The sequence below is a fragment of the Oryctolagus cuniculus genome, chromosome 14 (assembly GCF_964237555.1).
Source record: "Oryctolagus cuniculus chromosome 14, mOryCun1.1, whole genome shotgun sequence".
Taxonomy (NCBI): domain Eukaryota; kingdom Metazoa; phylum Chordata; class Mammalia; order Lagomorpha; family Leporidae; genus Oryctolagus; species Oryctolagus cuniculus.
Window position 1 is genome coordinate 86,929,991 of NC_091445.1, and position 21,886 is coordinate 86,951,876.

General features: G+C 38.7%; 1 protein-coding gene and 1 long non-coding RNA gene across 51 annotated transcripts in view; both read left to right on the forward strand.

Moving 5' to 3' along the window:
- ERBIN (erbb2 interacting protein) overlaps positions 1-21,886 on the forward strand; it is a 134,638-nt gene that overhangs the window by 63,709 nt on the left and 49,043 nt on the right. For all 50 annotated transcript variants that reach the window (XR_011382068.1, XR_011382069.1, XR_011382070.1 and 47 more), the window contains 7 exons: positions 2,336-2,399; positions 5,562-5,636; positions 7,267-7,411; positions 8,237-8,309; positions 8,817-8,946; positions 9,451-9,566; positions 10,831-10,900. Coding sequence is in view for 46 of the 50 variants with exons in the window: in XM_051853683.2 (XP_051709643.2) it covers positions 2,336-2,399; positions 5,562-5,636; positions 7,267-7,411; positions 8,237-8,309; positions 8,817-8,946; positions 9,451-9,566; positions 10,831-10,900 (673 nt within the window). In the remaining 4 variants the exon portion in view is untranslated. The remainder of the gene's footprint in view (positions 1-2,335; positions 2,400-5,561; positions 5,637-7,266; positions 7,412-8,236; positions 8,310-8,816; positions 8,947-9,450; positions 9,567-10,830; positions 10,901-21,886) is intronic.
- Positions 12,273-18,548, forward strand: LOC138845209 (uncharacterized). The gene is made up of 2 exons (XR_011382072.1): positions 12,273-17,097; positions 17,724-18,548. It is a non-coding gene; the product is annotated as an uncharacterized lncRNA (long non-coding RNA).

A 21,886-nucleotide genomic window follows, 5' to 3' on the forward strand; every position in this document is an offset into this window, starting at 1 on the left:
TTTTCCTGAATCTGTTTAAAAACATGTTTCTGGGACATTGTCTGTAATTGAATTTTTCTAATGCACTGCTTTTTATTTTTGCACTTTTCTAAAACTTACTGTCTTGTTATTCTGATACTATTGAAGCAAGAAATGTAAGATTATGTTTTGCCCTTTCAATCCCCCCTGTCCCCACTGCCCTCTTTATTTAATATAAGAGCTTATTTTCATAGAATATATCTTTTTACATCTGGAGAAAGATTCTGAAAATACTTTTTGCTTTGCTATGAAGAAGATAGAGCTTCCAACTTTTCTGGACAGAGATATCAGTAAGGGACATTAGAAATATAGTAGTAAGAATGGGTACTCAATCTGTATCAAAGCTTTGAGAAAAATTGGCATTTTGTGATGGATTCTGTTGAAGGAATGGTAATAAAATGGCATATTTTAAATGTAAGGATTGAGAAAAATTAGCTGCTTCTAATTTAAACAAACAACATAGTATTGTTACAATTATGGTGTCTTCTGAATTTCTTTTATTAACAAGCTGGACAAGTGTTGTAGCTGAGTTTTATTTATATTTTTAAAGATTTATTGATTTATTTGAAAGAGTTAGAGAGAGGCAGAGGTAGAGAGAGAGCGAGCAAGTGAGAGCTTCCATCTACTGGTTCACTCCTCAAATAGCCACAGTGGCCAGAACTGGGTCTTTCTGAAGCCAGGAGGCATGAGCTTCATTCTGGTCTCCCACGTGGGTGCAGGGGCCCAAGGACTAGGACCATGTTCCACTATTTTCCCAGGTGCATTAGCAGGGAGCTGGATCAGAAGTGAAGCAGCCAGAACTCGAACTGGCACCCAGTAGGGGATGCCAGCACTGCAGGTGGTGGCTTTACCTGCTATGCCACGGTGCTGACCCCAGCTGAGTTTTGTTTTACTCATAAATTTTTGTTACATTTTCAAGAAGATAGAAAGTCTGTGTTCTTTTGCAATCATTTATGGTGTCTGTGGATTTTTTTTTAAAGATTTATTTTAGGGGCCGGCGCTGTGTCATAGTTAATCCTCTGCCTGCGGCACTGGCATCCCATGTGGGCACTGGTTCTAGTCCCAGCTGCTCCACTTCCAATCCAGCTCTCTGCTCTGGCCTGGGAAAGCAGAAGATGGCCCAAGTGCTTGGGCCCCTGCACCTGCGTGGGAGACCTGGAAGAAGCTCCTGGCTCCTGGCTCCTGGCTTCGGATCAATGCAGCTGCAGCCGTTGTGGCCATTTGGGGAGTGAACCAAATGAAGGAAGACCTTTCTCTCTGTCTCTCCCTCTCACTGTCTGTAACTCTACCTCTCAAATAAATAAGTAAATAAATAAGGTTTATTTTTACAGAGAGGTAGAGACAGAAAGAGGTCTTTCATCCACTGGTTCACTCCCCAGATGGCTGCAATGGCTGGAGCTATGCCGATCCGAAGCCAGGAGCCAGGAGTTTCTTCCAGGTCTCGCACGTGGGTGCAGGGGCCCAAGGACTTGGGCCATTGTCTACTGCTATCCCAGGCTATAGCAGAGAGCTGGATTGGAAGAGGAGCAGCTGGGACTAGAACCAGCGCCCATATGGGATTCCGGCGCTTCAGGCCAGGGTGTTAACCTGCTGCACCACAGTGCTGGCCCCATGTCTGGATTTAAATGATGTTGATTTCCAAAGTATGAATGTATTAATATACTAACAGTATAATTATATTTTCCTGTTTTTGTCATACCCAAATAATTTGTTAATAGTTTCTTATTTTGTAGTTGGTAGAATCTCAGTGTATTAATTAATGTTTCTTAAAATTTGATTATAAATGTTTGAATTAATTAGCAGTTAGTTTCCAAATGTGCCTTTTTTCCTATGTTTTTAAAGTTCCTGTAATTACAGAGAAGTATTGATATTGTTAGAAGTTCAAAATGGTGTTAATTGCTTTAATTTAAATTAAATAACATTTGTTTATATTTGTAATTCTTATAAAAGTTTCTTTTGAATTGTATTTGAGTTGTAATTTGAACATATGGAGAGCAAAGTTACCTTTACTGTTCTTCATCATTTTGAAACTAATTTTCAGAGTTATCGTTATTTTGGAGTTTTATAAATACATGAGCTAACAGTCCTGAAAAACACTTTTTGGAATTATGATAGTAATTACTATGTGTCTTCCAAATTGTGTATTTCATATTTTTCTTAGAAAATTAACATTTTTACTTTTTAACTTTACATGTGAAAGCCTATATATAATATATTACACATTACCTAAGAATGTTTTAAATTATAAAATTTGAAAGCTTCCATGTAATTGATATTACTGCATATTTAATTTTTGATTTTGCTGCATTGTGAATAGGACTATGAATAGATTGACCCAGCTGGAAAGACTGGATTTGGGAAGTAATGAATTCACAGAAGTGGTAAGTTGTCACAGTCTCAGTTTCTGTAAATCCTTTTTTTTTTTTTTTTTTTCTTTTAAAGAGTTATTTCATTTATTTGAAAGAGTTAGAGAGAGGTAGAGACAGAGAAAAGTCTTCCATCCGCTGGTCCACTCCCCAGATGACCGCAGCGTCTGGAACTGTGCTGATCCTGAAGCCAAGAGGCAGGATCCTCCTCTGGGTACCCTGCATGTGTGCAGAGGCCCACACATTTGGCCATCCTCTGTTGCTTTGCCAGGCTCTTTAGCAGGGAGCTAAATTGGAAGTGGAATGGCCAGGACTTGAACTAACACCCATATGGGATGCTGGTGATGCAGGCCGGGACTTTAATCTACTGTGACAAAGCACAGGCCCCTATTTCTGTAAATCTTACATTTGATTGAGGAAAATGTGAACATTGTGGTGTGAGGGCACTTCAGAAAGTTCATGGAAAAAGGAATTCAAAAATAAGTTTATTTTGGCTTTTAGATTTTTGAAATCCATGCATGATTTTCTTCATAATCTCATTTTGTACAAGCTTTTTAAGACCCCTAATATTTCTCTTAAAATTTTGAGAAAGTATACTTTTTTGAATTGGTAATGAGACCTCTTGCTGTGTTTGTGTTTTGTATGCTAAGTGCGCTATGAGACTGAACTATAAGGATAGGAGTATGTAAGCAATGTTTTTGGAAATTGTTTCTGAAGAAGAATTCATCAAGCTGGTGGATTTTATTCTGTTTGGGAAGTTCTATTCCATGTGAAAAAATATATTTTTGAGACAAGTGCGGTGGCACAGTGGGTTAATCTTCTGCCTGCAGCACCAGCATCCCATATGGGTGCCAGTTCTAGTCCTGGCTGCCCCTCTTCCAATCCAGCTCTCTGCTGTGGTCTGGGATAGCAGTAGAAAATGGCCCAAGTCCTTGGGCCCCTGCACCCATGTGGGAGACTTGGAAGAAGCTCCTGGCTCCTTTCCGATCCGTGCAGCTCTGGCTGTTGCAGCCATTTGGGGAGTGAACCAAAGGAAGGAAGACCTTTCTCTCTGTCTCCCTCTCACTGTCTATTACTCTACCCCTCAAATAAATAAATCTTTAAAAAAATATATTATTTTTATTACTTATTGTATCATTTCTAAATATTTGGGTTTTTATATATTATTCTGTTTCATGTTAACTGTGTGAAAATTCTCAGTAAATATTAATTTTATAAACCTAGTAAGCTTTCAGAGTCTTAATTTTTATACCATCTTGGTTTTATAAAATTAAACATTTTTTAAAAACTTATGATAGAAGTACAACAAAGCACGAAAGGAATTTTCTTTTAATCCAAGTTACTTCTAGAATTCTTACCTATATTTATGCATTGGCAATAATCGAATGACATGCCTCTTACGTATGACTCATGTTACTATGAAGATTAAGTATAATGGTAGTCTAAGCCATCACATGATTATTGATTGCACATGGCTCTGTGGTGTGGCAGAAATAACCTTGAAGGAGGCATTTGAATCTTCAGCCTGGAAGGGCCAATGTACAAGGACAAATTTTACCTGAATACCAACATTTACCTTAACACTTGAATTAATTTTTAGGTATTATAAAGAGTTTTCTGACATGTAATTGGAAAATTTTACTGCTTGTTTAAGTAGCAGAATATTCTTATGTGGTTATGCCTTTATTTATCTACCTTTTTCTGTGATCGGACATTTTGGATATATGTGGCTTTTATTTTTCTCTTTATTTATTTTTAAAAAAGTATTTTATTTATTTGAAAGGCAGTTCGGAGAGACAAAGAGAGAGAGGTGTTCATCTGCTGGTTCACTCCCCAAATGGCTGCAAGAGCCATGGGTGGGCCAACCAAGCCAAAGCCAGGAGCTGGGAGCTTCTTCCAGGTTTCCCACTTGGTGCAGGGGTTCAAGTATTTGGGCCATCTTCCACTGCTTTTTCAGGTGCATTAGCAGGGAGCTGGATCCGAAGTGGAGCAGCTAAGACTTGAACCAGCGCCCATATGGAGTGCTGACACTACAGGACGAGGCTTAACCTTCTATGCCATGGTGCCGGTCCCTATTTTCCTCTTTATTAATGTCACCAGGAAATGTCTTTGTTATTTGTTTTCCTGATATTTCCTAAAAGGCTGCATCTGTTTGGATAATGAATCTTTTTGGTATGCTCCAAGTGTGAGACTTGCTTTTTTTATTATTATTGTGTAAATACTTGACCGTGTGGTTTAATTCAAAGCTTATGTGAGTTTTATGTAATCTACTTTTATGAAATGCCTATTTTTGTTTCCTGCCTTAATGCTGTTATAGTAATTATAGTGCAATGGAAAGGCTCACATCCTGGCTTTGCTTCTACCCTACCCTCATTTATTCAATCTATTGAAACCAAAGATTATTAGAAATTTTCAGGGCTTCTTTTGCCAGATAAAGACATTCATGTAAAATTTTTTAGAAAGCTTTTATTTGATAAATATAAATTTCATAGGTACGGCTTTTGGATTATAGTGGTTCTTCCCCCATAATCACCCTCCCACTCCCACTCCTGTCCCACCTCCTACTCCCTCGCATATCGCGCTCTTCATTAAGAAGATCAACTCTATACTAAGTAAAGATTTCAACAGTTTGCATCCACACAGACACACAAAGTATAAAATACTGTTTGAAGACTAGTTTTACTGTTAATTCTTTTAGTACAGCTCATTAAGAACAGAAGTCCTACATGGGGAGCAAGTGCACAGTGATTCCTGTCGTTGATTTAACAGTTGACACTCTTATTTATGATGTTCATGATCACCTGAGGCTCTTGTCATGAGCTACCATGGCTATGGAAGCCTTTTGAGTCCACAGACTCCAACATTATTTAGACTGGCCATAATCAAAATGCAAGTTCTCTCCTCCTTTCAGAGAAAGGTACCTCCTTCTTTGATGGCCCCTTCTTTCCACTGGATCTCACTCACAGAGATCTTTCATGTAGGTCATTTTTTGCCACAGTGTCTTGGCTTTCTGTGCCTGAAATGCTCTCATGGGCTTTTTAGCCAGATCCGAATCACTTAAGAGCCGATTCTGAGGCCAGTGCTGTTTAGGACATTTGTCATTCTATGAGTCTGCTGTGTAGCCTGCTTCCCAATTCATGTAAATTAATTTGATTTCTCCCCTTCTTACCCAAACAGCCTGAAGTACTTGAGCAGCTAAGTGGATTGAAAGAATTTTGGATGGATGGTAATAGACTGACTTTTATTCCAGGGGTATGTGTATGAAAGTTTTAATGGCTTCACTTATTGCTGTCACTCCTTTGAAGTTTTTCAAATTGTGTATTTAAAAATTATTTTTAGTGAAAAAAATTGTTAATTCCTCAAGTAGAAACAAATTACACTTTTTTAAAAACAACACTTTTTATTAAAATTCAAAATTCTCACCGGCGCCGTGGCTCAATAGGCTAATCCTCCACCTTGCGGCGCCGGCACACCGGGTTCTAGTCCCGGTTGGGGCGCCGGATTCTGTCCCGGTTGCCCCTCTTCCAGGCCAGCTCTCTGCTATGGCCAGGGAGTGCAGTGGAGGATGGCCCAGGTGCTTGGGCCCTGCACCCCATGGGAGACCAGGAAAAGCACCTGGCTCCTGGCTCCTGCCAGGATCAGCGCGGTGCGCCGGCTGCAGCGGCGGCCATTGGAGGGTGAACCAATGGCAAAAGGAAGACCTTTCTCTCTCTGTCTCTCTCTCACTGTCCACTCTGCCTGTCAAAAAAAAAAAAAAAAAAAAAAAAAAAAAATCAAAATTCTCATTAGAAACATTTGTGTGAGATAGTCTCTTAATTTTAATTTTATTTCATTTGAAAAGCAGAGTGACAGAGAAAGAGAAAGAGGGAAAGAAAGAGACAGAGATCTTCATCTGCTGGTTCATTCTCCAGATGCCCACAACAACACAGAACTCTGGATTTCCCATGTGGGTGGCAGGGACCCTTGTGTTTGAACCATCACCTGCTGCCTCCCAGTCATATTAGCAGGAGGCTGGATCACAAGTGGAGTAGCCAGGACTTGACCTGCACGCCAGTACTGAGTGTGGGCATCCTAAGCAGTGGCTTTACCTACTGTGTCCAGATGCTCAGCCTAAAATAATGTCTCTTTTAAAAAAAAAAAAAAAATTTATGTATTTGAAAGGCAGAGTGACAGAGACAGAGAGAGATACGTTTTTTTCCACTAATCCACTCCCCAGATGTTCACAACCACTACAGCTAGGCCAGGTCAAAGCCAGGAACTAAGAACTCCATTTGGATTTCCCGTATGGGTAGCAGGAACCCAAGTACTTGGGCCATTATCTGCTGCCTCTTGGGGACATTAGCAGGAAGCTGGATTGTAAGCGTGGAATAGCCAGACTAGAATCAGGCACTCTGATATGGGATATAGATATCCTAAGCTGTCACTTAACTCACTGTGCCACAATGACTTCCGCATGTAGTCTCTTTTTAAATTAGAGAGTGTGTCATTTCCAGAGGTAGCAACTGAATTTATATCCTAATTAAGTTTTCCCAAGGAATTGTTAAACTTGGGGTGTTTTCCCGTAGGCTTTCTATTTTATCAACTAACACATTGTGTGCTCCCAGACCTAAAGAACCAATTAAAATACCCACATAGATCCCTAAGGGAGATAAACAGCTGAATTCCCGTAGATCAATCCTTTGTCACAGGCTAGGCTGAAATTAATAGAGATTCTTAGTTTTATATCTGTTTTTGGTTTGCATTTAAAAAACATTTTGTGAGTCGTCTTTCTCATGTAAACATTTAATTATGAATAAAAACTTGATACTAGGTTGAATACTTCAACTTTTTACAGCTTATTTAATACTGATTGAGTTATTAGATTTTCTTTTTTCACTTATAGTTTATTGGTAGTTTGAAACAGCTCACATATTTGGATGTTTCTAAAAACAATATTGAAATGGTTGAAGAAGGAATTTCAGCATGTGAAAACCTTCAAGACCTCCTATTATCAAGCAATTCACTTCAACAACTGCCTGAGACTATTGGTTAGTATTGCTTTAAATTCATGTAATTCCTTCTGAAGTAAATGGAAGAGTTTCTTCCATGTAAACTCAAATTTTATATACTTGTTACGAGGCAGGAAGGTGCAGTCAGGAGCCAGAGGCAGGTATTGAACCCAGATATTCCAGTGGACAACATGAGCATCTTACGCAGCATCTTAACCACTAGTTCCAAATGCCCTTCCTAAAACTGAATTATTTTGATGAAAAGACCAAAATTTTCATTCTTGGCATCTTCATGATATTTTAAACAAACACCAAAATATATTTTTATGTATTTCTCTGTTTAATTACATAGTTGTTTTAGCTAAGGTACATTTTACAAATCCACCAGCACTCTACTCTGTTCTGATTTAATCAATACTTTTTGCTTTTTAGATTAAAATATATTTTACTGTTTTAGTGTCTCATCTATATAGAATAGTTTGTTTTACACCCATATAAACTACCTTCATCCACTCATTTTTTAAAATCCATTATTTCAGCAAGTTTGTATTGTGTGTATTCTCTGTGCCATACATTGTAGCAGGGCTACAGGAATGAATGACACAGACCAAAACTCCATACTCTGTAAAGCTCACATTTTAGTGGAGGTTAATAGCAGTGTACTGTGTTAAGTGGTGATGTGGGTGTAAATTGAAAATAAAGGGTTAAGGAACAATAGAGTGAATGGGGTAGGGGTAGTGTCTCTTCTAGGTATGTTAATTAGGACACTTCTTTCTAATTCATACATCAAATGTAATGTATATCACATTAACTATTGGTAGACTTCTAATTTTAGCTTAAAAATTGTATATCTTCTCTCAATAGGTTCACTGAAGAATGTAACAACTCTTAAAATAGATGAAAACCAATTAATGTATTTACCAGACTCTATAGGAGGGTAAGCTTTTTGTGAATACACAGAAGATTTTACTTTCATTTCAACATACTATATATATTCAGATATTTGCATAAATGATCTCTGAAGGAAATAAATTTAAGATGCCAGAGACAGAGGAAGAGATTGAGAGAAATATCTTCCATCTGCTGGTCTACTCCCCAAATGGCCAAAGGGCAGGGTTAGGCTGAAACCAACAACCAGGAACTCCATATTGGTCTCCCACATGGGTGGCAGTGGCCCAAGCACTTGAACCATCTGCCACTGCCTTCTCAGGTGCATTAGCCAGAAGCTGTTTTGGAAGCAGAACACCTGGAACTCAAACCGAAACTCCAACATGGGATGCCAATGTGGTATTAACCCTGTACACCACAGTGCTGGCCTCAATCTGTTTATTTTTGGTTAAGTTTAGCTCCGTAAAGTTTCACTAAGGTTTGTTAGCCAAGTTCAAATGTTGGATTATATAAAGAAAAGTTCTTTCGTAATGTCCATTTCCTTTTTAAATTAAAGGTTAATATCAATAGAAGAACTGGATTGTAGTTTCAATGAAGTTGAAGCTTTGCCTTCCTCTATTGGACAACTTACTAACATAAGAACTTTTGCTGCAGATCATAATTACTTACAACAGTTACCACCAGAGGTATTATATTTTAAATTTGTTTTGGATTTTGTCCTTTCATTTTTTTCTAAGTGTCTTTATTATAAGCTATCTTCTGTAATTTCATTAATTTTCTTACTCATTTACTTTTTTTCTGAATATGAGTGTAGCAGGTTATGTTAATTTAGGGTGTTATGTTTTACACCCATATAAACTACCTTCATCCACTCATTTTTTAAAATCCATTATTTCAGCAAGTTTGTATTGTGTGTATTCTCTGTGCCATACATTGTAGCAGAGCTACAGGAATGAATGACACAGACCAAAACTCCATACTCTGTGAAGCTCATTAAGTACTTTCCTTTGTACTTGAAAATTAATCATTAAGGAGGGGAAGAAAAGCATTATTATTTTTATAAACATGAAGCCTACTTTTTATATTTTCTAAAAATGACATTAATCATCTGTTGATTAGCCTAAAGTCCAAATTTGTAACCCCCAAATTTATGTGTGTGTTTTTTTGTTTTTTTGTTTTTTTTTTTTCAGATTGGAAACTGGAAAAATGTAACTGTGTTGTTTCTCCATTCTAATAAGCTTGAGCTACTTCCAGAGGAGATGGGTGATATGCAGAAATTAAAAGTCATTAATTTAAGTGACAATAGGTTTGTTGATACTGTATTCATCAATTGGTTTATAGAGTAAAATTAAAGTTTCTTCTAGTGTGTGATAGCATAGCTTATGCTTATTCCATTTTACATATTTATATTTTTAATAGAACGTGCTAATTTTATCTGATGTAATTATCATGCTAGGGTTGTCACTGTTCATTTCAGCTCTACTTAGCCATACAACTTTTATTCTTTCTTTTCTTTTCTTTTCTTTTCTTTTTTTTTTTTTTTTAAGATTTATTTATTTGAAAGGCAGAGTTAGAGAGGGACAGAGAGAGAGAAGTCTTCCATCTGCTGGTTCACTCCCCAAATGGTCACAGTGACTGGAACTGAGCCTATCTGAGCCTATTAGAATAATGTTTTAATTTAAAACAGAAAATCTTTACTTTTTCTGGAAGTAAAGATACTAATGATGATGATAAAACATTATTTTTACAGTGCTTCTCTGTTTTACTTTCGTGGTATTTTAACCAAGTCTTCAGAACAAGCCTATTAAATAATACAACAGATGTTCCCGTTTTATGAAGAAGTTCAAGACTCAGATTAAGGGTGACTCAGATAGCTTGCATGGTAGAACTTTCATTTAAACTCGGTTTTCTATCTGTTTACTGTTAAATTTTAATTAAAAAGAACCACCGCTTTTTTTAAATAAAATTCTGCCCATATTTCCTACCTCAAACTAGAGCTCTAGGTTCTGACAAATTGCCTTGAAAGATAGACATAGAAGATGATATACATATAAGGTATTCAATAGGGTGCTTTTTAATTTAGCATTTAATGAGTATTTATGTACTTACTCTTATTATCTTAGAATAGGCTTCTTGATTATATAAGTACTAGCTCCAAGATAGAGTAGCACTACAGCTTTTACAACATGCTATCACTGAGTGCTTTTTGTAACAGTTTTCTCTGAATAGAAATGAAAAGCTCAAATCAGTTTTATGAGACATTGCCTAATGTGTCTAAATGTGTTCTTGTCTTTTCTCTAAGGTAAGGACACTCAGCTGTGTTTTTTTTTTTTTTTAACAGATTTCTTTAAAATCATTAAATTATCATTTTCTTGCACGTTGGATTGATTTGAATGAAAAATTCTTTTATGAAATTAATTCTCAAAAACTAAATTATATTTTGTCATATGTTCTATACAAAGACCTTTTTATCCTGGTTTCATATGCAGATTTACAGCATTGTTCAGAAGACCACTAGATTCAGCTCTCATTAATTTTAAAATTTAATTTTTTTATATTTTTCCCTACAGATTAAAGAATCTGCCCTTTAGCTTTACAAAGTTACAGCAGTTGACAGCTATGTGGCTCTCAGATAATCAGGTGGGTATTCTGGTTTTGTAAATTACTAAAATATCATTTATGTTATATAATTAGGCACTCCAATATACATTGGGCCATTTAAGAGCATTTATACACTGGTATACATATAGAATGTATTAAAACATGTATTATGCAGACACTGTGCATAGACTTCATTTTTTTTTTTTTTTTTTTTTGCACCAAAATGAACTCATACTAACTTTTTTTAACATATCTGATTGGGATCTAGTTTTGAGACACTAGGAGGGATAAGACATCAGTACGAAAAGAGGGATAAGGTAAAGCTGCCATCTGCAGCTCCAGCATCCCAAGTGGGTGCTGGTTCGAGTCCCAACTATTCCACTTCTATTCAGCTCTCTGCTATGGCCTGGGAAAGCAATGGAAAATGCCCCAAGTGCTTGAGCCCTGCATCTCTGTGGGAGACCCAGAGGAAACTCCAGGCTCCTGGCTTCAGATCAGCCCAGCTCTGGCCGTTGCACTATTTGGGGAGTGAACCAGCAGATAGATCTCTCTCTCTAACTCTCCCTTTCGGAGAGTTATTTTATATATATTTTATATATATATTTTATATATATATATATTTTATATATATATTTTATATATTTTAAAGCAAAACGGGGATAAGACCATCAACATGAATTCAGCTATAACTGAAGCAAGGACAAACACAGAATGGTGAAATCATTGATGCTCTATGAAAAGTTTCTGGGGACAATAACCTAGAGAAGGAAATCAGCAGTCTAAAAATGGATAACTTGCTTTAAGAAGAGACTAGTCAGTACTGGAGTTGAAGCTCATAGTGACAAACTATCCATATCAATTTGCAAGAAAAAAATTAATTTTTTGTGCAGTAATTGAAGAGGACCAACAATTAACAGCAGAAACAAATATAACCAACTCTATAGATATCTCAGTTGGCTTGGCTTCAACAATTCGAACTGAAAAATTAAAATGGAACAAATTTTCTATTCATTGGATGTCAGAAGCTCCCCAGTCAGCTGAAGATGAGCAAAGCTGTCAATGGAAATTTTAAATAAGTGATATCAAGATCTTAATGCATTTCCTGTAAGAATTGTAACAGGAGATGAAATATAGCTAAAGCTATATTTATGATAAAGCTATATGCATGATCCTAAAAACAAAGTCCCATCATAGCACTCCTACCAAGAGGTCGAAATGTCCAGTCAATGCCAATACAGATGGGCAGTGTTTTTGGCAACAGTTTTTTGAGATGCTGAGGGCATTTTTCTTGTTGACTTTCTGGAGGGCCAAAAAAATTATAACATCTACTTACTGGAGAGTGTTTTGAGAATGGCTGCAAAATCTTTTAACAGAAAAATGCCAGAGATAAAAGCATTGCTGTAGTGAAGGACTCTTTTTTTTTTTTTTTTTTTTTTTTTGACAGAGTGGACAGTGAGAGAGAGAGACACAGATAAAGGTCTTCCTTTTGCCGTTGGTTCACCCTCCAGTGGCCGCTGCGGCCGGCGCACCGTGCTGATCCAATGGCAGGAGCCAGGTACTTCTCCTGGTCTCCCATGGGGTGCAGGGCCCAAGCACTTGGGCCATCCTCCACTGCACTCCTGGGCCACAGCAGAGAGCTGGCCTGGAAGAGGGGCAACCGGGACAGAATCCGGCGCCCCGACCAGGACTAGAACCCGGTGTGCCGGCACCACAAGGTGGAGGATTAGCCTAGTGAGCTGCGGCGCCGGCCAGCAATGCTCATTTCATTCCTCTTATCAAACAAGCAATTTTGTGAGGGTTTTGAAGGGTATCATTTGGCATTCACCTTCCTTGTAACTTCTATTTGTTTTGTAATATTAAAAAAATCTTTTAAGGACACCTGTTCAGATACTGATGTACAAAAGACTGCATTTACCTGGTTAAATTTCTAGGACTCTCATTTCTTTAGAGATGGACTAAATGGCTGGTTGTCACCACTTAAAATATTGTGTCTTGAGTTTGATGGAACTTAGGTTGAGAAATAAGGTCTATATTTTTGTTTCTATCTTTTAATTCTATTTTCCACAGACCTTTTGAAGTCCCCTTATATATGTAATGAAAGTCTCAGAAAGTAGTTTGGTAATTTTTTAAATTAGGTATAAATCCTGTTGTGTTTGCTTAATTTCTTTTAAATCCATAAAAATATATAGAGATTAGGAAATCACACTTGATACCCCCTGATTTTGTTAGCATTGTCTCATATACTGGTCTTATTTTTTGTGGTGGAACACTTTGAATATACTCAGCAATTTTCCGGATTACCATACATTGTAATTAACATAGTCACCATGCTGTATAATAGCTCTCTTGAACTTACACCTTCTGTCTAAAACAAATTTTGCACCCTTTGACCAGCATACCCCAGTTTACTCTCCATTACACACCATCCCCTGGTAGCTGCCATTTTACTTTATGTTTCTATGAAATTACCTTTTTTTTTAGAATCCATATATAAGTGAGATCGTGGATTATTTGTCTTTCTGCCCTGGTTATTTCACTTAATGTAATGTTCATGGTGTTGCAAATTACAAGACTTCCATCTTCTTACGATCTAAATAATATTCCATATACATACGTGTGTGTGCACTCTCTCTCTCCGTTTAACCATTGATGGGCACTTCAGTGATTTCATATCTTGGTAATTGTCAGTAATGCTGCTTTAAACATGAGAGTCCAGATAGCTCCTTGATATGCATTTCCTTTGGATAAATAATCAGTATTGGGACTGCTAAATCACATGGTAGTTCTGTGTCATTTTTTGAGGAATTTCTAAATTGTTTCCCTAATGACTAATTTATATTCTTATCATTGGTGTGCTGGAGTTCCTCATAAACTTTTTAAAATAAAATATCAAGTTTTAACTTAAAAGCATACTGTGAGGGCCAGCGCTGTGGCTCAGTGGGTTAACACCCTGTTCTGAGATGCAGGTATCCCATATGGGCGCTGGTTCTAGTCCTCGATGCTCCTCTTCCAATCCAGCTCTCTGCTATGGCCTGGGATAGTAGTAGGGGATGTCCCAGGTCTTTGGGTCCCTGCACCCACGTGGGAGACCCGGAAGAAGCTCCTGGCTCCTGGCCTTGGATTGGTGTAGCTCCGGCCATTGAGGCCATCTGGGAAGTGAACCAGTGGATGGAAGACCTCTCTGTCTACCTCTCTCTGTGACTCTATCGAATAAATAAAATAAATCTTAAAAAAAAAAAAAAAAGAACAAAACAAAAATAAAGCATACCATTTGATTTTGAGCAACTTTATAATTATCTAAAGATGTATTTCTCAGGGTTTGTATATACTGTTCTCATATGATACTCTCTCATATGATACTCATTTGATCATAGGCAAATTTACTTGGGAAACTATATTATATAATTCTTATGGATTATATTAACAGCCCAGGAATTGTTGCCATGGTAAATAAATCGAGTTATCTGCTTTTAAAGATTCTCCAGTCTTTTGAACTGAGAGACCTCTTTCCCACCTAATTGTTACTAAGGTCCTAAAATCCTTACGTTGATCTCAATATTTGGTTGTGAATCAACCAATATTTACCTGCTTTTCAAATATGGCATGAAAATATTAAAATGATAAAGTATTTGCTTTTATTAGAATGTGAGTACTGCTAATTAGTTTATTATGTGTTGGATTTTTAACTTATTTCTCTTATTAAAAATTTAAATGTGAAATTTTGCAGCTGAATTGAGAAAACATTTGTTAGACCCTTTCTTAAGCCACTTTCTAACTAAAGTGTGAATGAAGCATAGGTCCTGATATTTGGGGACTCAGACTAAATTACTATGGTATCACTTTTGCAGATAAGTTAAAGCTGACAAATTATGCCAGCTGGCTCATTTTAGTGAAATTGACAAGTCTTTGCTGTAATTTCTTCATATTTAGTGTTCTGTCATTTTCTCCCTACTTTCCCCTTGTTAGTTATTTTAAAACAGAAATTGGTAAGATCTTTGTTTCTCGAAGTTTGACATAGTATTTAGTAAAACTTACTTTAGTAAACTTACTTTAGTAAGTTACTTACTTTGGTAAAACTTACATCAGTTGTACCTGATGACCTTTATTGTAAGAAGCCTTAATTATTCTGTAAAAGAACAAAGTGTAGGAGTGAAAGTATACAAAAGAACTTGGGATATGAATCATGGAAGTAAGTTGATCTCCTGACTTATGTAGGACAGTACTTGCAGTAATTTGAGTCTCCAGAGGCATGAGCAGAACAGTTATTTATTCTTTCATTCATTATTTATTTTTTATTTTTGACAGGCAGAGTGGACAGTGAGAGAGAGAGACAGAGAGAAAGGTCTTCCTTTGCCGTTGGAACACCCTCCAATGGCCGCCACTGCCGGCACACCGCGCTGATCCGAAGGCAGGAGCCAGGTACTTCTCCTGGTCTCCCATGTGGGTGCAGGGCCCAAGCACTTGGGCCATCCTCCACTGCACTCCCGGGCCACAGCAGAGAGCTGGCCTGGAAGAGGGGCAACCGGGACAGAATCTGGTGCCCCGACCAGGACTAGAACCCGGTGTGCCAGCGCCGCAAGGCGGAGGATTAGCCAGCCTATTGAGCCGCGGTGCCGGCCTCTTTCATTCAGTTTTGATTCTCAAGAACCATTGTTGAACATCTGCTGTGTGCCCAGCAGTCTAAGGTGAGGGAAACAGTGATATTTAGAAAGATACTTAAATGCAGTGTGGTGAAATACTTAATAGGATTAGGCTTTGAGATCCCAAATAAAGAGGATAACTGGAGCATGTTTTCTAGACAAGGAAGTGCCTGCACTGCCTGAATGAACTCTGAAAGAGAAATAAGACAAACAAAGGACAACAGTGCTTTGACTAGAAGGCATATCAAGAGCCTGAGCATTTAGTTGCAATGCAGCCTAGTATTTTTAATCGGTGTACAAGTAGTTCATTGTGATTAGACATACTCTGTGAAATGGAAGAGATAGGGAATGCCACAAAGGCATACAGAGACCAGTTTATGGAGAACCTTGTATGCCATACAAAGGAATTTATATTGTACTTCAAGGATGGCAAGTAGATTATTTTTATGTTGTATGTCAGTGCTGACCCATTTATTGATGGCTCCTGATAATTGTGTTGAAGTGTCTTAGCGCATTCAAGCTCAGTGGAAAATTGCTTTGATTTAAGATGTTCATGTTATCTCTTGTATAATAGGATACTTTGGAGAGTTAAAGAGATTTTATTGATAATTATGCCTGAACAACATGTATGAAATGTGTCTGTGTATAGCAAATTGGGCATTTGGTCATTCTATGTGTGATCAGTTATTTATATCTGCCATGAGTATAAGTAATGAAGAGGTAATCCTTATGAGAATATAGCATATGGGAACCAGTGTAACATTTGTAAAGGCAAACTGTGTGGTCACATTGCTGTTTTAGAAAGGCCGTTTTGGCCACGTTGTGAAAGATGCACTTCATAGGGGTGATGCTGAAGCATGAAGGCTTGACTGAATTGTAGGATGTTGCCAGCACTGTAGGAGGCAGAAAATGTTGTCTTGAACTAAAGTAATGGATAGCAGGGCCAGAGAAGAGCCAGGTGTTTTTAAGGAATAGTTTAAAAGGTCTCGTCAGTAAAAGATGAATAATGCATGTATGTGGGAAGAAAGAGAAGTAGCAGAAAGGTGAGTAGCAGAAAATTGGCTTGAGTAGCTAAGGTAGTTCTTCTATTAACAAGAAAAGGAATCACAAGGAAAAGAAATGTTTATGGGAAGACGTTGACTCTATTTAAGCATATTGAGTAACAAGTATCTTTGTTATATCCAAATATATAAGTATAGAACCAGCTGGTGGTTGTGTGAATCCCCGGGTTTATTTCAGGCTAGGGTTTCTGTACTGCTGCTTTCTCTTTTAATTTCTGACCCTCAGAAATTTCTCAAAATTGCTTCTGGTGACGTAATTTCCTTTTTTCTAATACTGTTTAGACTATTTGCTTATTTTAAAACTTTCTTGACCTTAAGATTGGTAACATGGAATTTGTTTAGTCCATTATCCTTTTCTTTTTTTAATTTAATTGAAAGGCAGAGTAATTGAGAGGGAGGGAAAAACAGAGAGAAAGCCATCTTCCATCACCCCCTAAATGGCTACAATAGACAGGGCTGGGCCAGGCGAAAACCAGGAATTTTTTAGAACTCCGTGTACGTCTCCCACCTTAAAGACAGGGATCCAAGCACTTGGGCCATTGTGGGGAGCAAACCGGACTAGACTGTTACTGGAATTAAGACTTATTCTATGCATCTGCTCTCCCACAATATGGCGCTGGGAGAGAAGTAAACAGCTTCTGCACAGCTGCCTCCAGTTCAACCAATTAACTGTAGGACTTGCTCCTGATTGGAGAGCAGCGTACTCGGCGTGTGGGCAGCCGAGTTGGGATTGGCGGAGGAGGACTATAAAGGAGGAGAGAGACGGCATGCACCGGGAACATCTATGGGGAACATCTAAGGGAACCCGTGCAGCCCCCGAGAAGAGCCGGCCGGCGATATGCCGCTCCCCTGCGGAAGTGGGGAATGTGGCCAGGGGGAACTGCCCTTCCACGGAGGTGGAAGGGATAGTAGCCAACCCGGGAAGAACCAGCAGCAAACCTGGGGAGGGCCGAGCAGACGAAAGAACAGCGCAGGGTCCTGTGTTGCTCCTCCACGAAGAGGGGGAGCGACATAATGGTGCCGTGACTCGGATATGAGGCCTAGGCAGGGTTTAGTGTCGTTCCCCCATGAAGACGGGGAGCGACATAATGGTGCCGTGACTCGGATATGAAGCCTAGGCAGGACTCTGTGTCGTTCCTCCACGAAGAGGGGGAGCGACAGGCCATCTACTGCTGCTTTGCCAAATCTATAACCAGCATGGGTTAGATGACAAGTAACAGATAAATTAGTATTTAGGTGCAAGTTAAACAAGGATCTCTTAATGTAAGAGAGCATTTTTATAGACCATTGGAAGGTAGTTGTGCTACTTGTAGCCATTCTTAATCCTCTGTTACTTTAGGGGATACTTTAAAAGTAGTTATCTTCAGAATACAATTTAAGAATTGTAGAATGACTTTTAGGCAACATTGAGTGTTATATTGAAGTACTGTTGGTATCATTTATGTACTTGTACTTACCAGCTGTGTCATATTGAGAAAACAGAATTGGGATGATTCTGGGCTACAGCTTTGCCATGCCATATGCAAGAGGAAGATATAGTAGATCTTGATTAATGTCAGTGTTTGAAATGGTGTGGTACAAAAATGGAAGCGAAGAAAGGAGCAAAGGATGAGGAAAATGTTGAAAGATCAAGGGGCTAACAATCAGGTGAACAGCAAGTATTGTGGCAGTACTGGAGTGGGAGAGCTACTTAGTGTCTATCACCATATTCTGCTGGTTGTCCCTTTAAAAGGCAAAAAAAATTGCTTTAAGGAATACAGCTTCATACATTTAATAAATACATTTAGGAACATAGTGATTCTTCTCCCCCACTTCCCTCCTTCCCACACGCCCACTTTTCTTTCTCCTCCTTCTTCCTTTCCCATTCTTATTTTTTACAGAGATCAATTTTCAGTTAATTTTATACTCATTAGATTAACCCTACACTAAGTCGAGTTCACCGAATAGTATGAAGAAAAAAGAACAAAAACAAACAAACAAGAAAAACATTGTTCCTTGACAATCAGGGAAAGGGGTGTTCAAAATCATTGCATCTCAAGGTGTCAGTTTTGCTTCTATAGATTACATTTTAAATAATATATTACCACAAACCAGAGAGACCATATGGTATTTGTTTCTTGTGACTGGCTTATTTCACTAAGTACTAAGTATAATGGTTTTAAATGTATCCATTTTGTTGCAAATGACAGGACTTGTTTTAAAGATTTATTTATTTATTTGGAAGATGGAATTACAGAGAGGCAGATCTTCCATTCTGCTGGTTCACTCCCCAAATGGCCACAGTGGCCAGAACTGTGCCTGTCCAAAGCCAGGAGCCAGGAGCTTCTTCTGGGTCTCCTACATGGGTGCAGGGGCCCAAACACTTGGGCCATCTTCCACTGCTTTCCCAGGCCGTAGCAGAGAGCTGGATCAGAAATAGAGCAGCTGGGACTCAAACCAGCACCCACTTCGGATGCAGGCAGTGCCTTACCCGCTACGCCATGCCTCAAGGACGTTGAATTTTATCAAAAGCTATCTCTGCATCTGTTGAGAGAATCATATGGTTTTTGGTCTTCAGTTTGTTAATGTGTTGTATCACATTTATGAATTTGCAAATGTTGAACCATCCCTGCATACCTGGAATAAATCCCATTTGGTCTGAGTGGATGATCCCTCTAATGTGTTGTTGGATTTGATTGGCTAATACTTTGGTGATGATTTTTGCATCTATGTTTATCAGGGCACTTGGTCTTTAGTTCTCTTTCTCTGTCATATCTTTCTCTGGCCTAGGAATTAAGATGATGCAGACTTCATAGAAGGAGTTTGGGAGGATTCCTTCCATTTCAGTTATTTCAAATAGCTTGAGAAGAATTGGAATTAGTTCTTGAAATGTCTGTCAGAATTCAGCAGTGAAGCCTTCAGGAACTGTGCTTTTCTTTTTTGGAAGGGTCTTTATTGCTGATTCAATCTCTGTCTTGTTTATTGGTCTGTTTAGGTATTCTTTGTCTTTGTGAACTAATTTTGGTAGATTGTATGTGTCCAGGAATCAATCCATTTTGGGGGGGTTTCCCAATTTGTTGGCATACAGCTCTTTATAGTAATTCCTGATGATTCTTTTTATTTTGGTGGTATCTGTTAAATTTCCATTTTCATCTCTGATTTTATTGATTTTGGTCTTCTCTCTCTCTTTTTTTTTTATTTTTTTGGTTGGTTCAATGATGTGTCAATTTTGTTTATTTTTTCAAAAATCTAGATCTTCATTTCATTGATCTTCTGTATTTTTTGTTTCAATTTTATTTATTTATTCCTTAATTTTAATTATTTTTTTCCTACTACTGATTTGGGGTTTAGTTTGTTGTTTTTTTCCTAGGTCCTTGAGGTACATTGACAGCTCATTTATTTGGTAACTTTCTAGTTTTTTTTTTTTTTTTTTTTTTTACAGGCAGAGTGGACAGTGAGAGAGAGACAGAAAGAAAGGTCTTCCTTTTGCCATTGGTTCACCCTCCAATGGCCACCACGGCCGGCGCACCGTGCTGATCCGAAGGCAGGAGCCAGGTGCTTCTCCTGGTCTCCCATGGGGTGCAGGGCCCAAGCACTTGGGCCATCCTCCACTGCACTCCCTGGCCACAGCAGAGAGCTGGCCTGGAAGAGGGGCACCCGGGACAGAATCCGGCACCCCAACCGGGACTAGAACCCAGAGTGCCGGTGCCGCTAGGTGGAGGAATAGCCTATTGAGCCGCGGCGCAGACCAACTTTCTAGTTTCTTGATGTAGGCACTAATTACTATAAACTTCCCTCTTAACACTGCTTTTGCTGTATGTTTCTTTAAGGCATTTCTTCTGCCTGTCGCCTTGTATGTTGGAGGTCCTCCTGGTGTTCTAGGATCTACTTTAATTTCTTTATGCTTTCTCCCAAAATTATCTATATCCTCATTGTTCCTAACAGTATCTTCAGCCATTTCTGTGCCTGAACTTCACATTCATTATGGCTCATTGCCACCTACATGTCTGAAATTCAACCAGCCCAAACTTGTGCCCCAAATATTTTTCTATTCCTCATAGTGGTGGACTCTTCAGCTCAGTGAAAAGTATTTGGTGTTAATTGCTGTTTTCTGTGTACTTCAGCCCAATTCATTGCCAAGTTCTATTGAAAATCTTCAGTATCTCTAATCTTTATGTGCTTTGCTTTATTCCTACAGCCACTTCCCTTAAGTGCTGCCCATAGTCCTGTTTGACTTAGACTTACGCTTTCCAGTAGAGTAGCCGCTAGTATCATGGGATTGGACCAAAGTGAGATGTGGTATAAGTGTAAAATATACACTGAGCATTTATAGTTTTCTACAAATATAAATTACCACATTCATCGTTTTTTTTATTTTGGATTACCTGGTAAATTATATTTTGAATGTGTATTAAATTAAATTTAATGCATTATAAAAATTACTTTCTTTTTTGCCTTTTAAAGAAGTGCAGTTACTAGAAAATTGGAAATTTTGTTTGGTTCTCATGATACATACAGTTCTGTGATACATAGTTCTGTAACATATAGTTGGACAGTGCTGAGACTACCTGAGACTACTAAGATGGCTTTTTTTTTTTCCCTGACAGGCAGAGTTAGAGACAGAAAAAAGTCTTCCTTCCATTGGTTCACCCCCCAAATGGCTGCTACAGCCGGCGTGCTTTGCTGATCTGAAGCCAGGAGCCAGGTGCCTCCTCCTGGTCTGCCATGCACGTGTCGGGCCCAAGCACTTGGGCCATCCTCCACTGCCCTCCCAGGCCACAGCAGAGAGCTGGACTGGAAGAGGAGCAGCCGGGACTAGAACCCGGGGTGCCGGCGCTGCAGGCGGAAGACTAGCCAAGTGAGCCGCGGCGCTGGCCTAAGATGGCTTTCTGATAGGTCTTCATGTCCACTATTGCCATCATTTTCAATACTTTGTCATGTGAATTCCATTCTGAACCACACTATATCTCAGTCCTTTAGTTGCATCTTAATACCATGCTAACTTCACGCCTTTTCATGGGGCAAGCATTTGGCTCAGTGTTGAAGAGGTTACCTGAGAGGTCTGCATCTTATGTTGGAATACCTGATTTATTAGAGTCCTGCATCTGTTCTGTACTCCTTCTTCCTGCTTATGTACATCCTGAGAGGCAGGAGGTGATGGCTCAATAGTTGTGTCCCTGCCACCCACAAATAAGTAAAATAATTTTTTTTGAGAGTCAAGAATAGAGGTGGGGGCTGGTGCTGTGGCACAATAGGGTAAACCTCTGCTTGCAGTGCTGACATCCTGTATGGGCACCGGTTCTAGTCCCGGTTGCTCTTCTTCTGATTCAGCTCTTTGCTGTGGC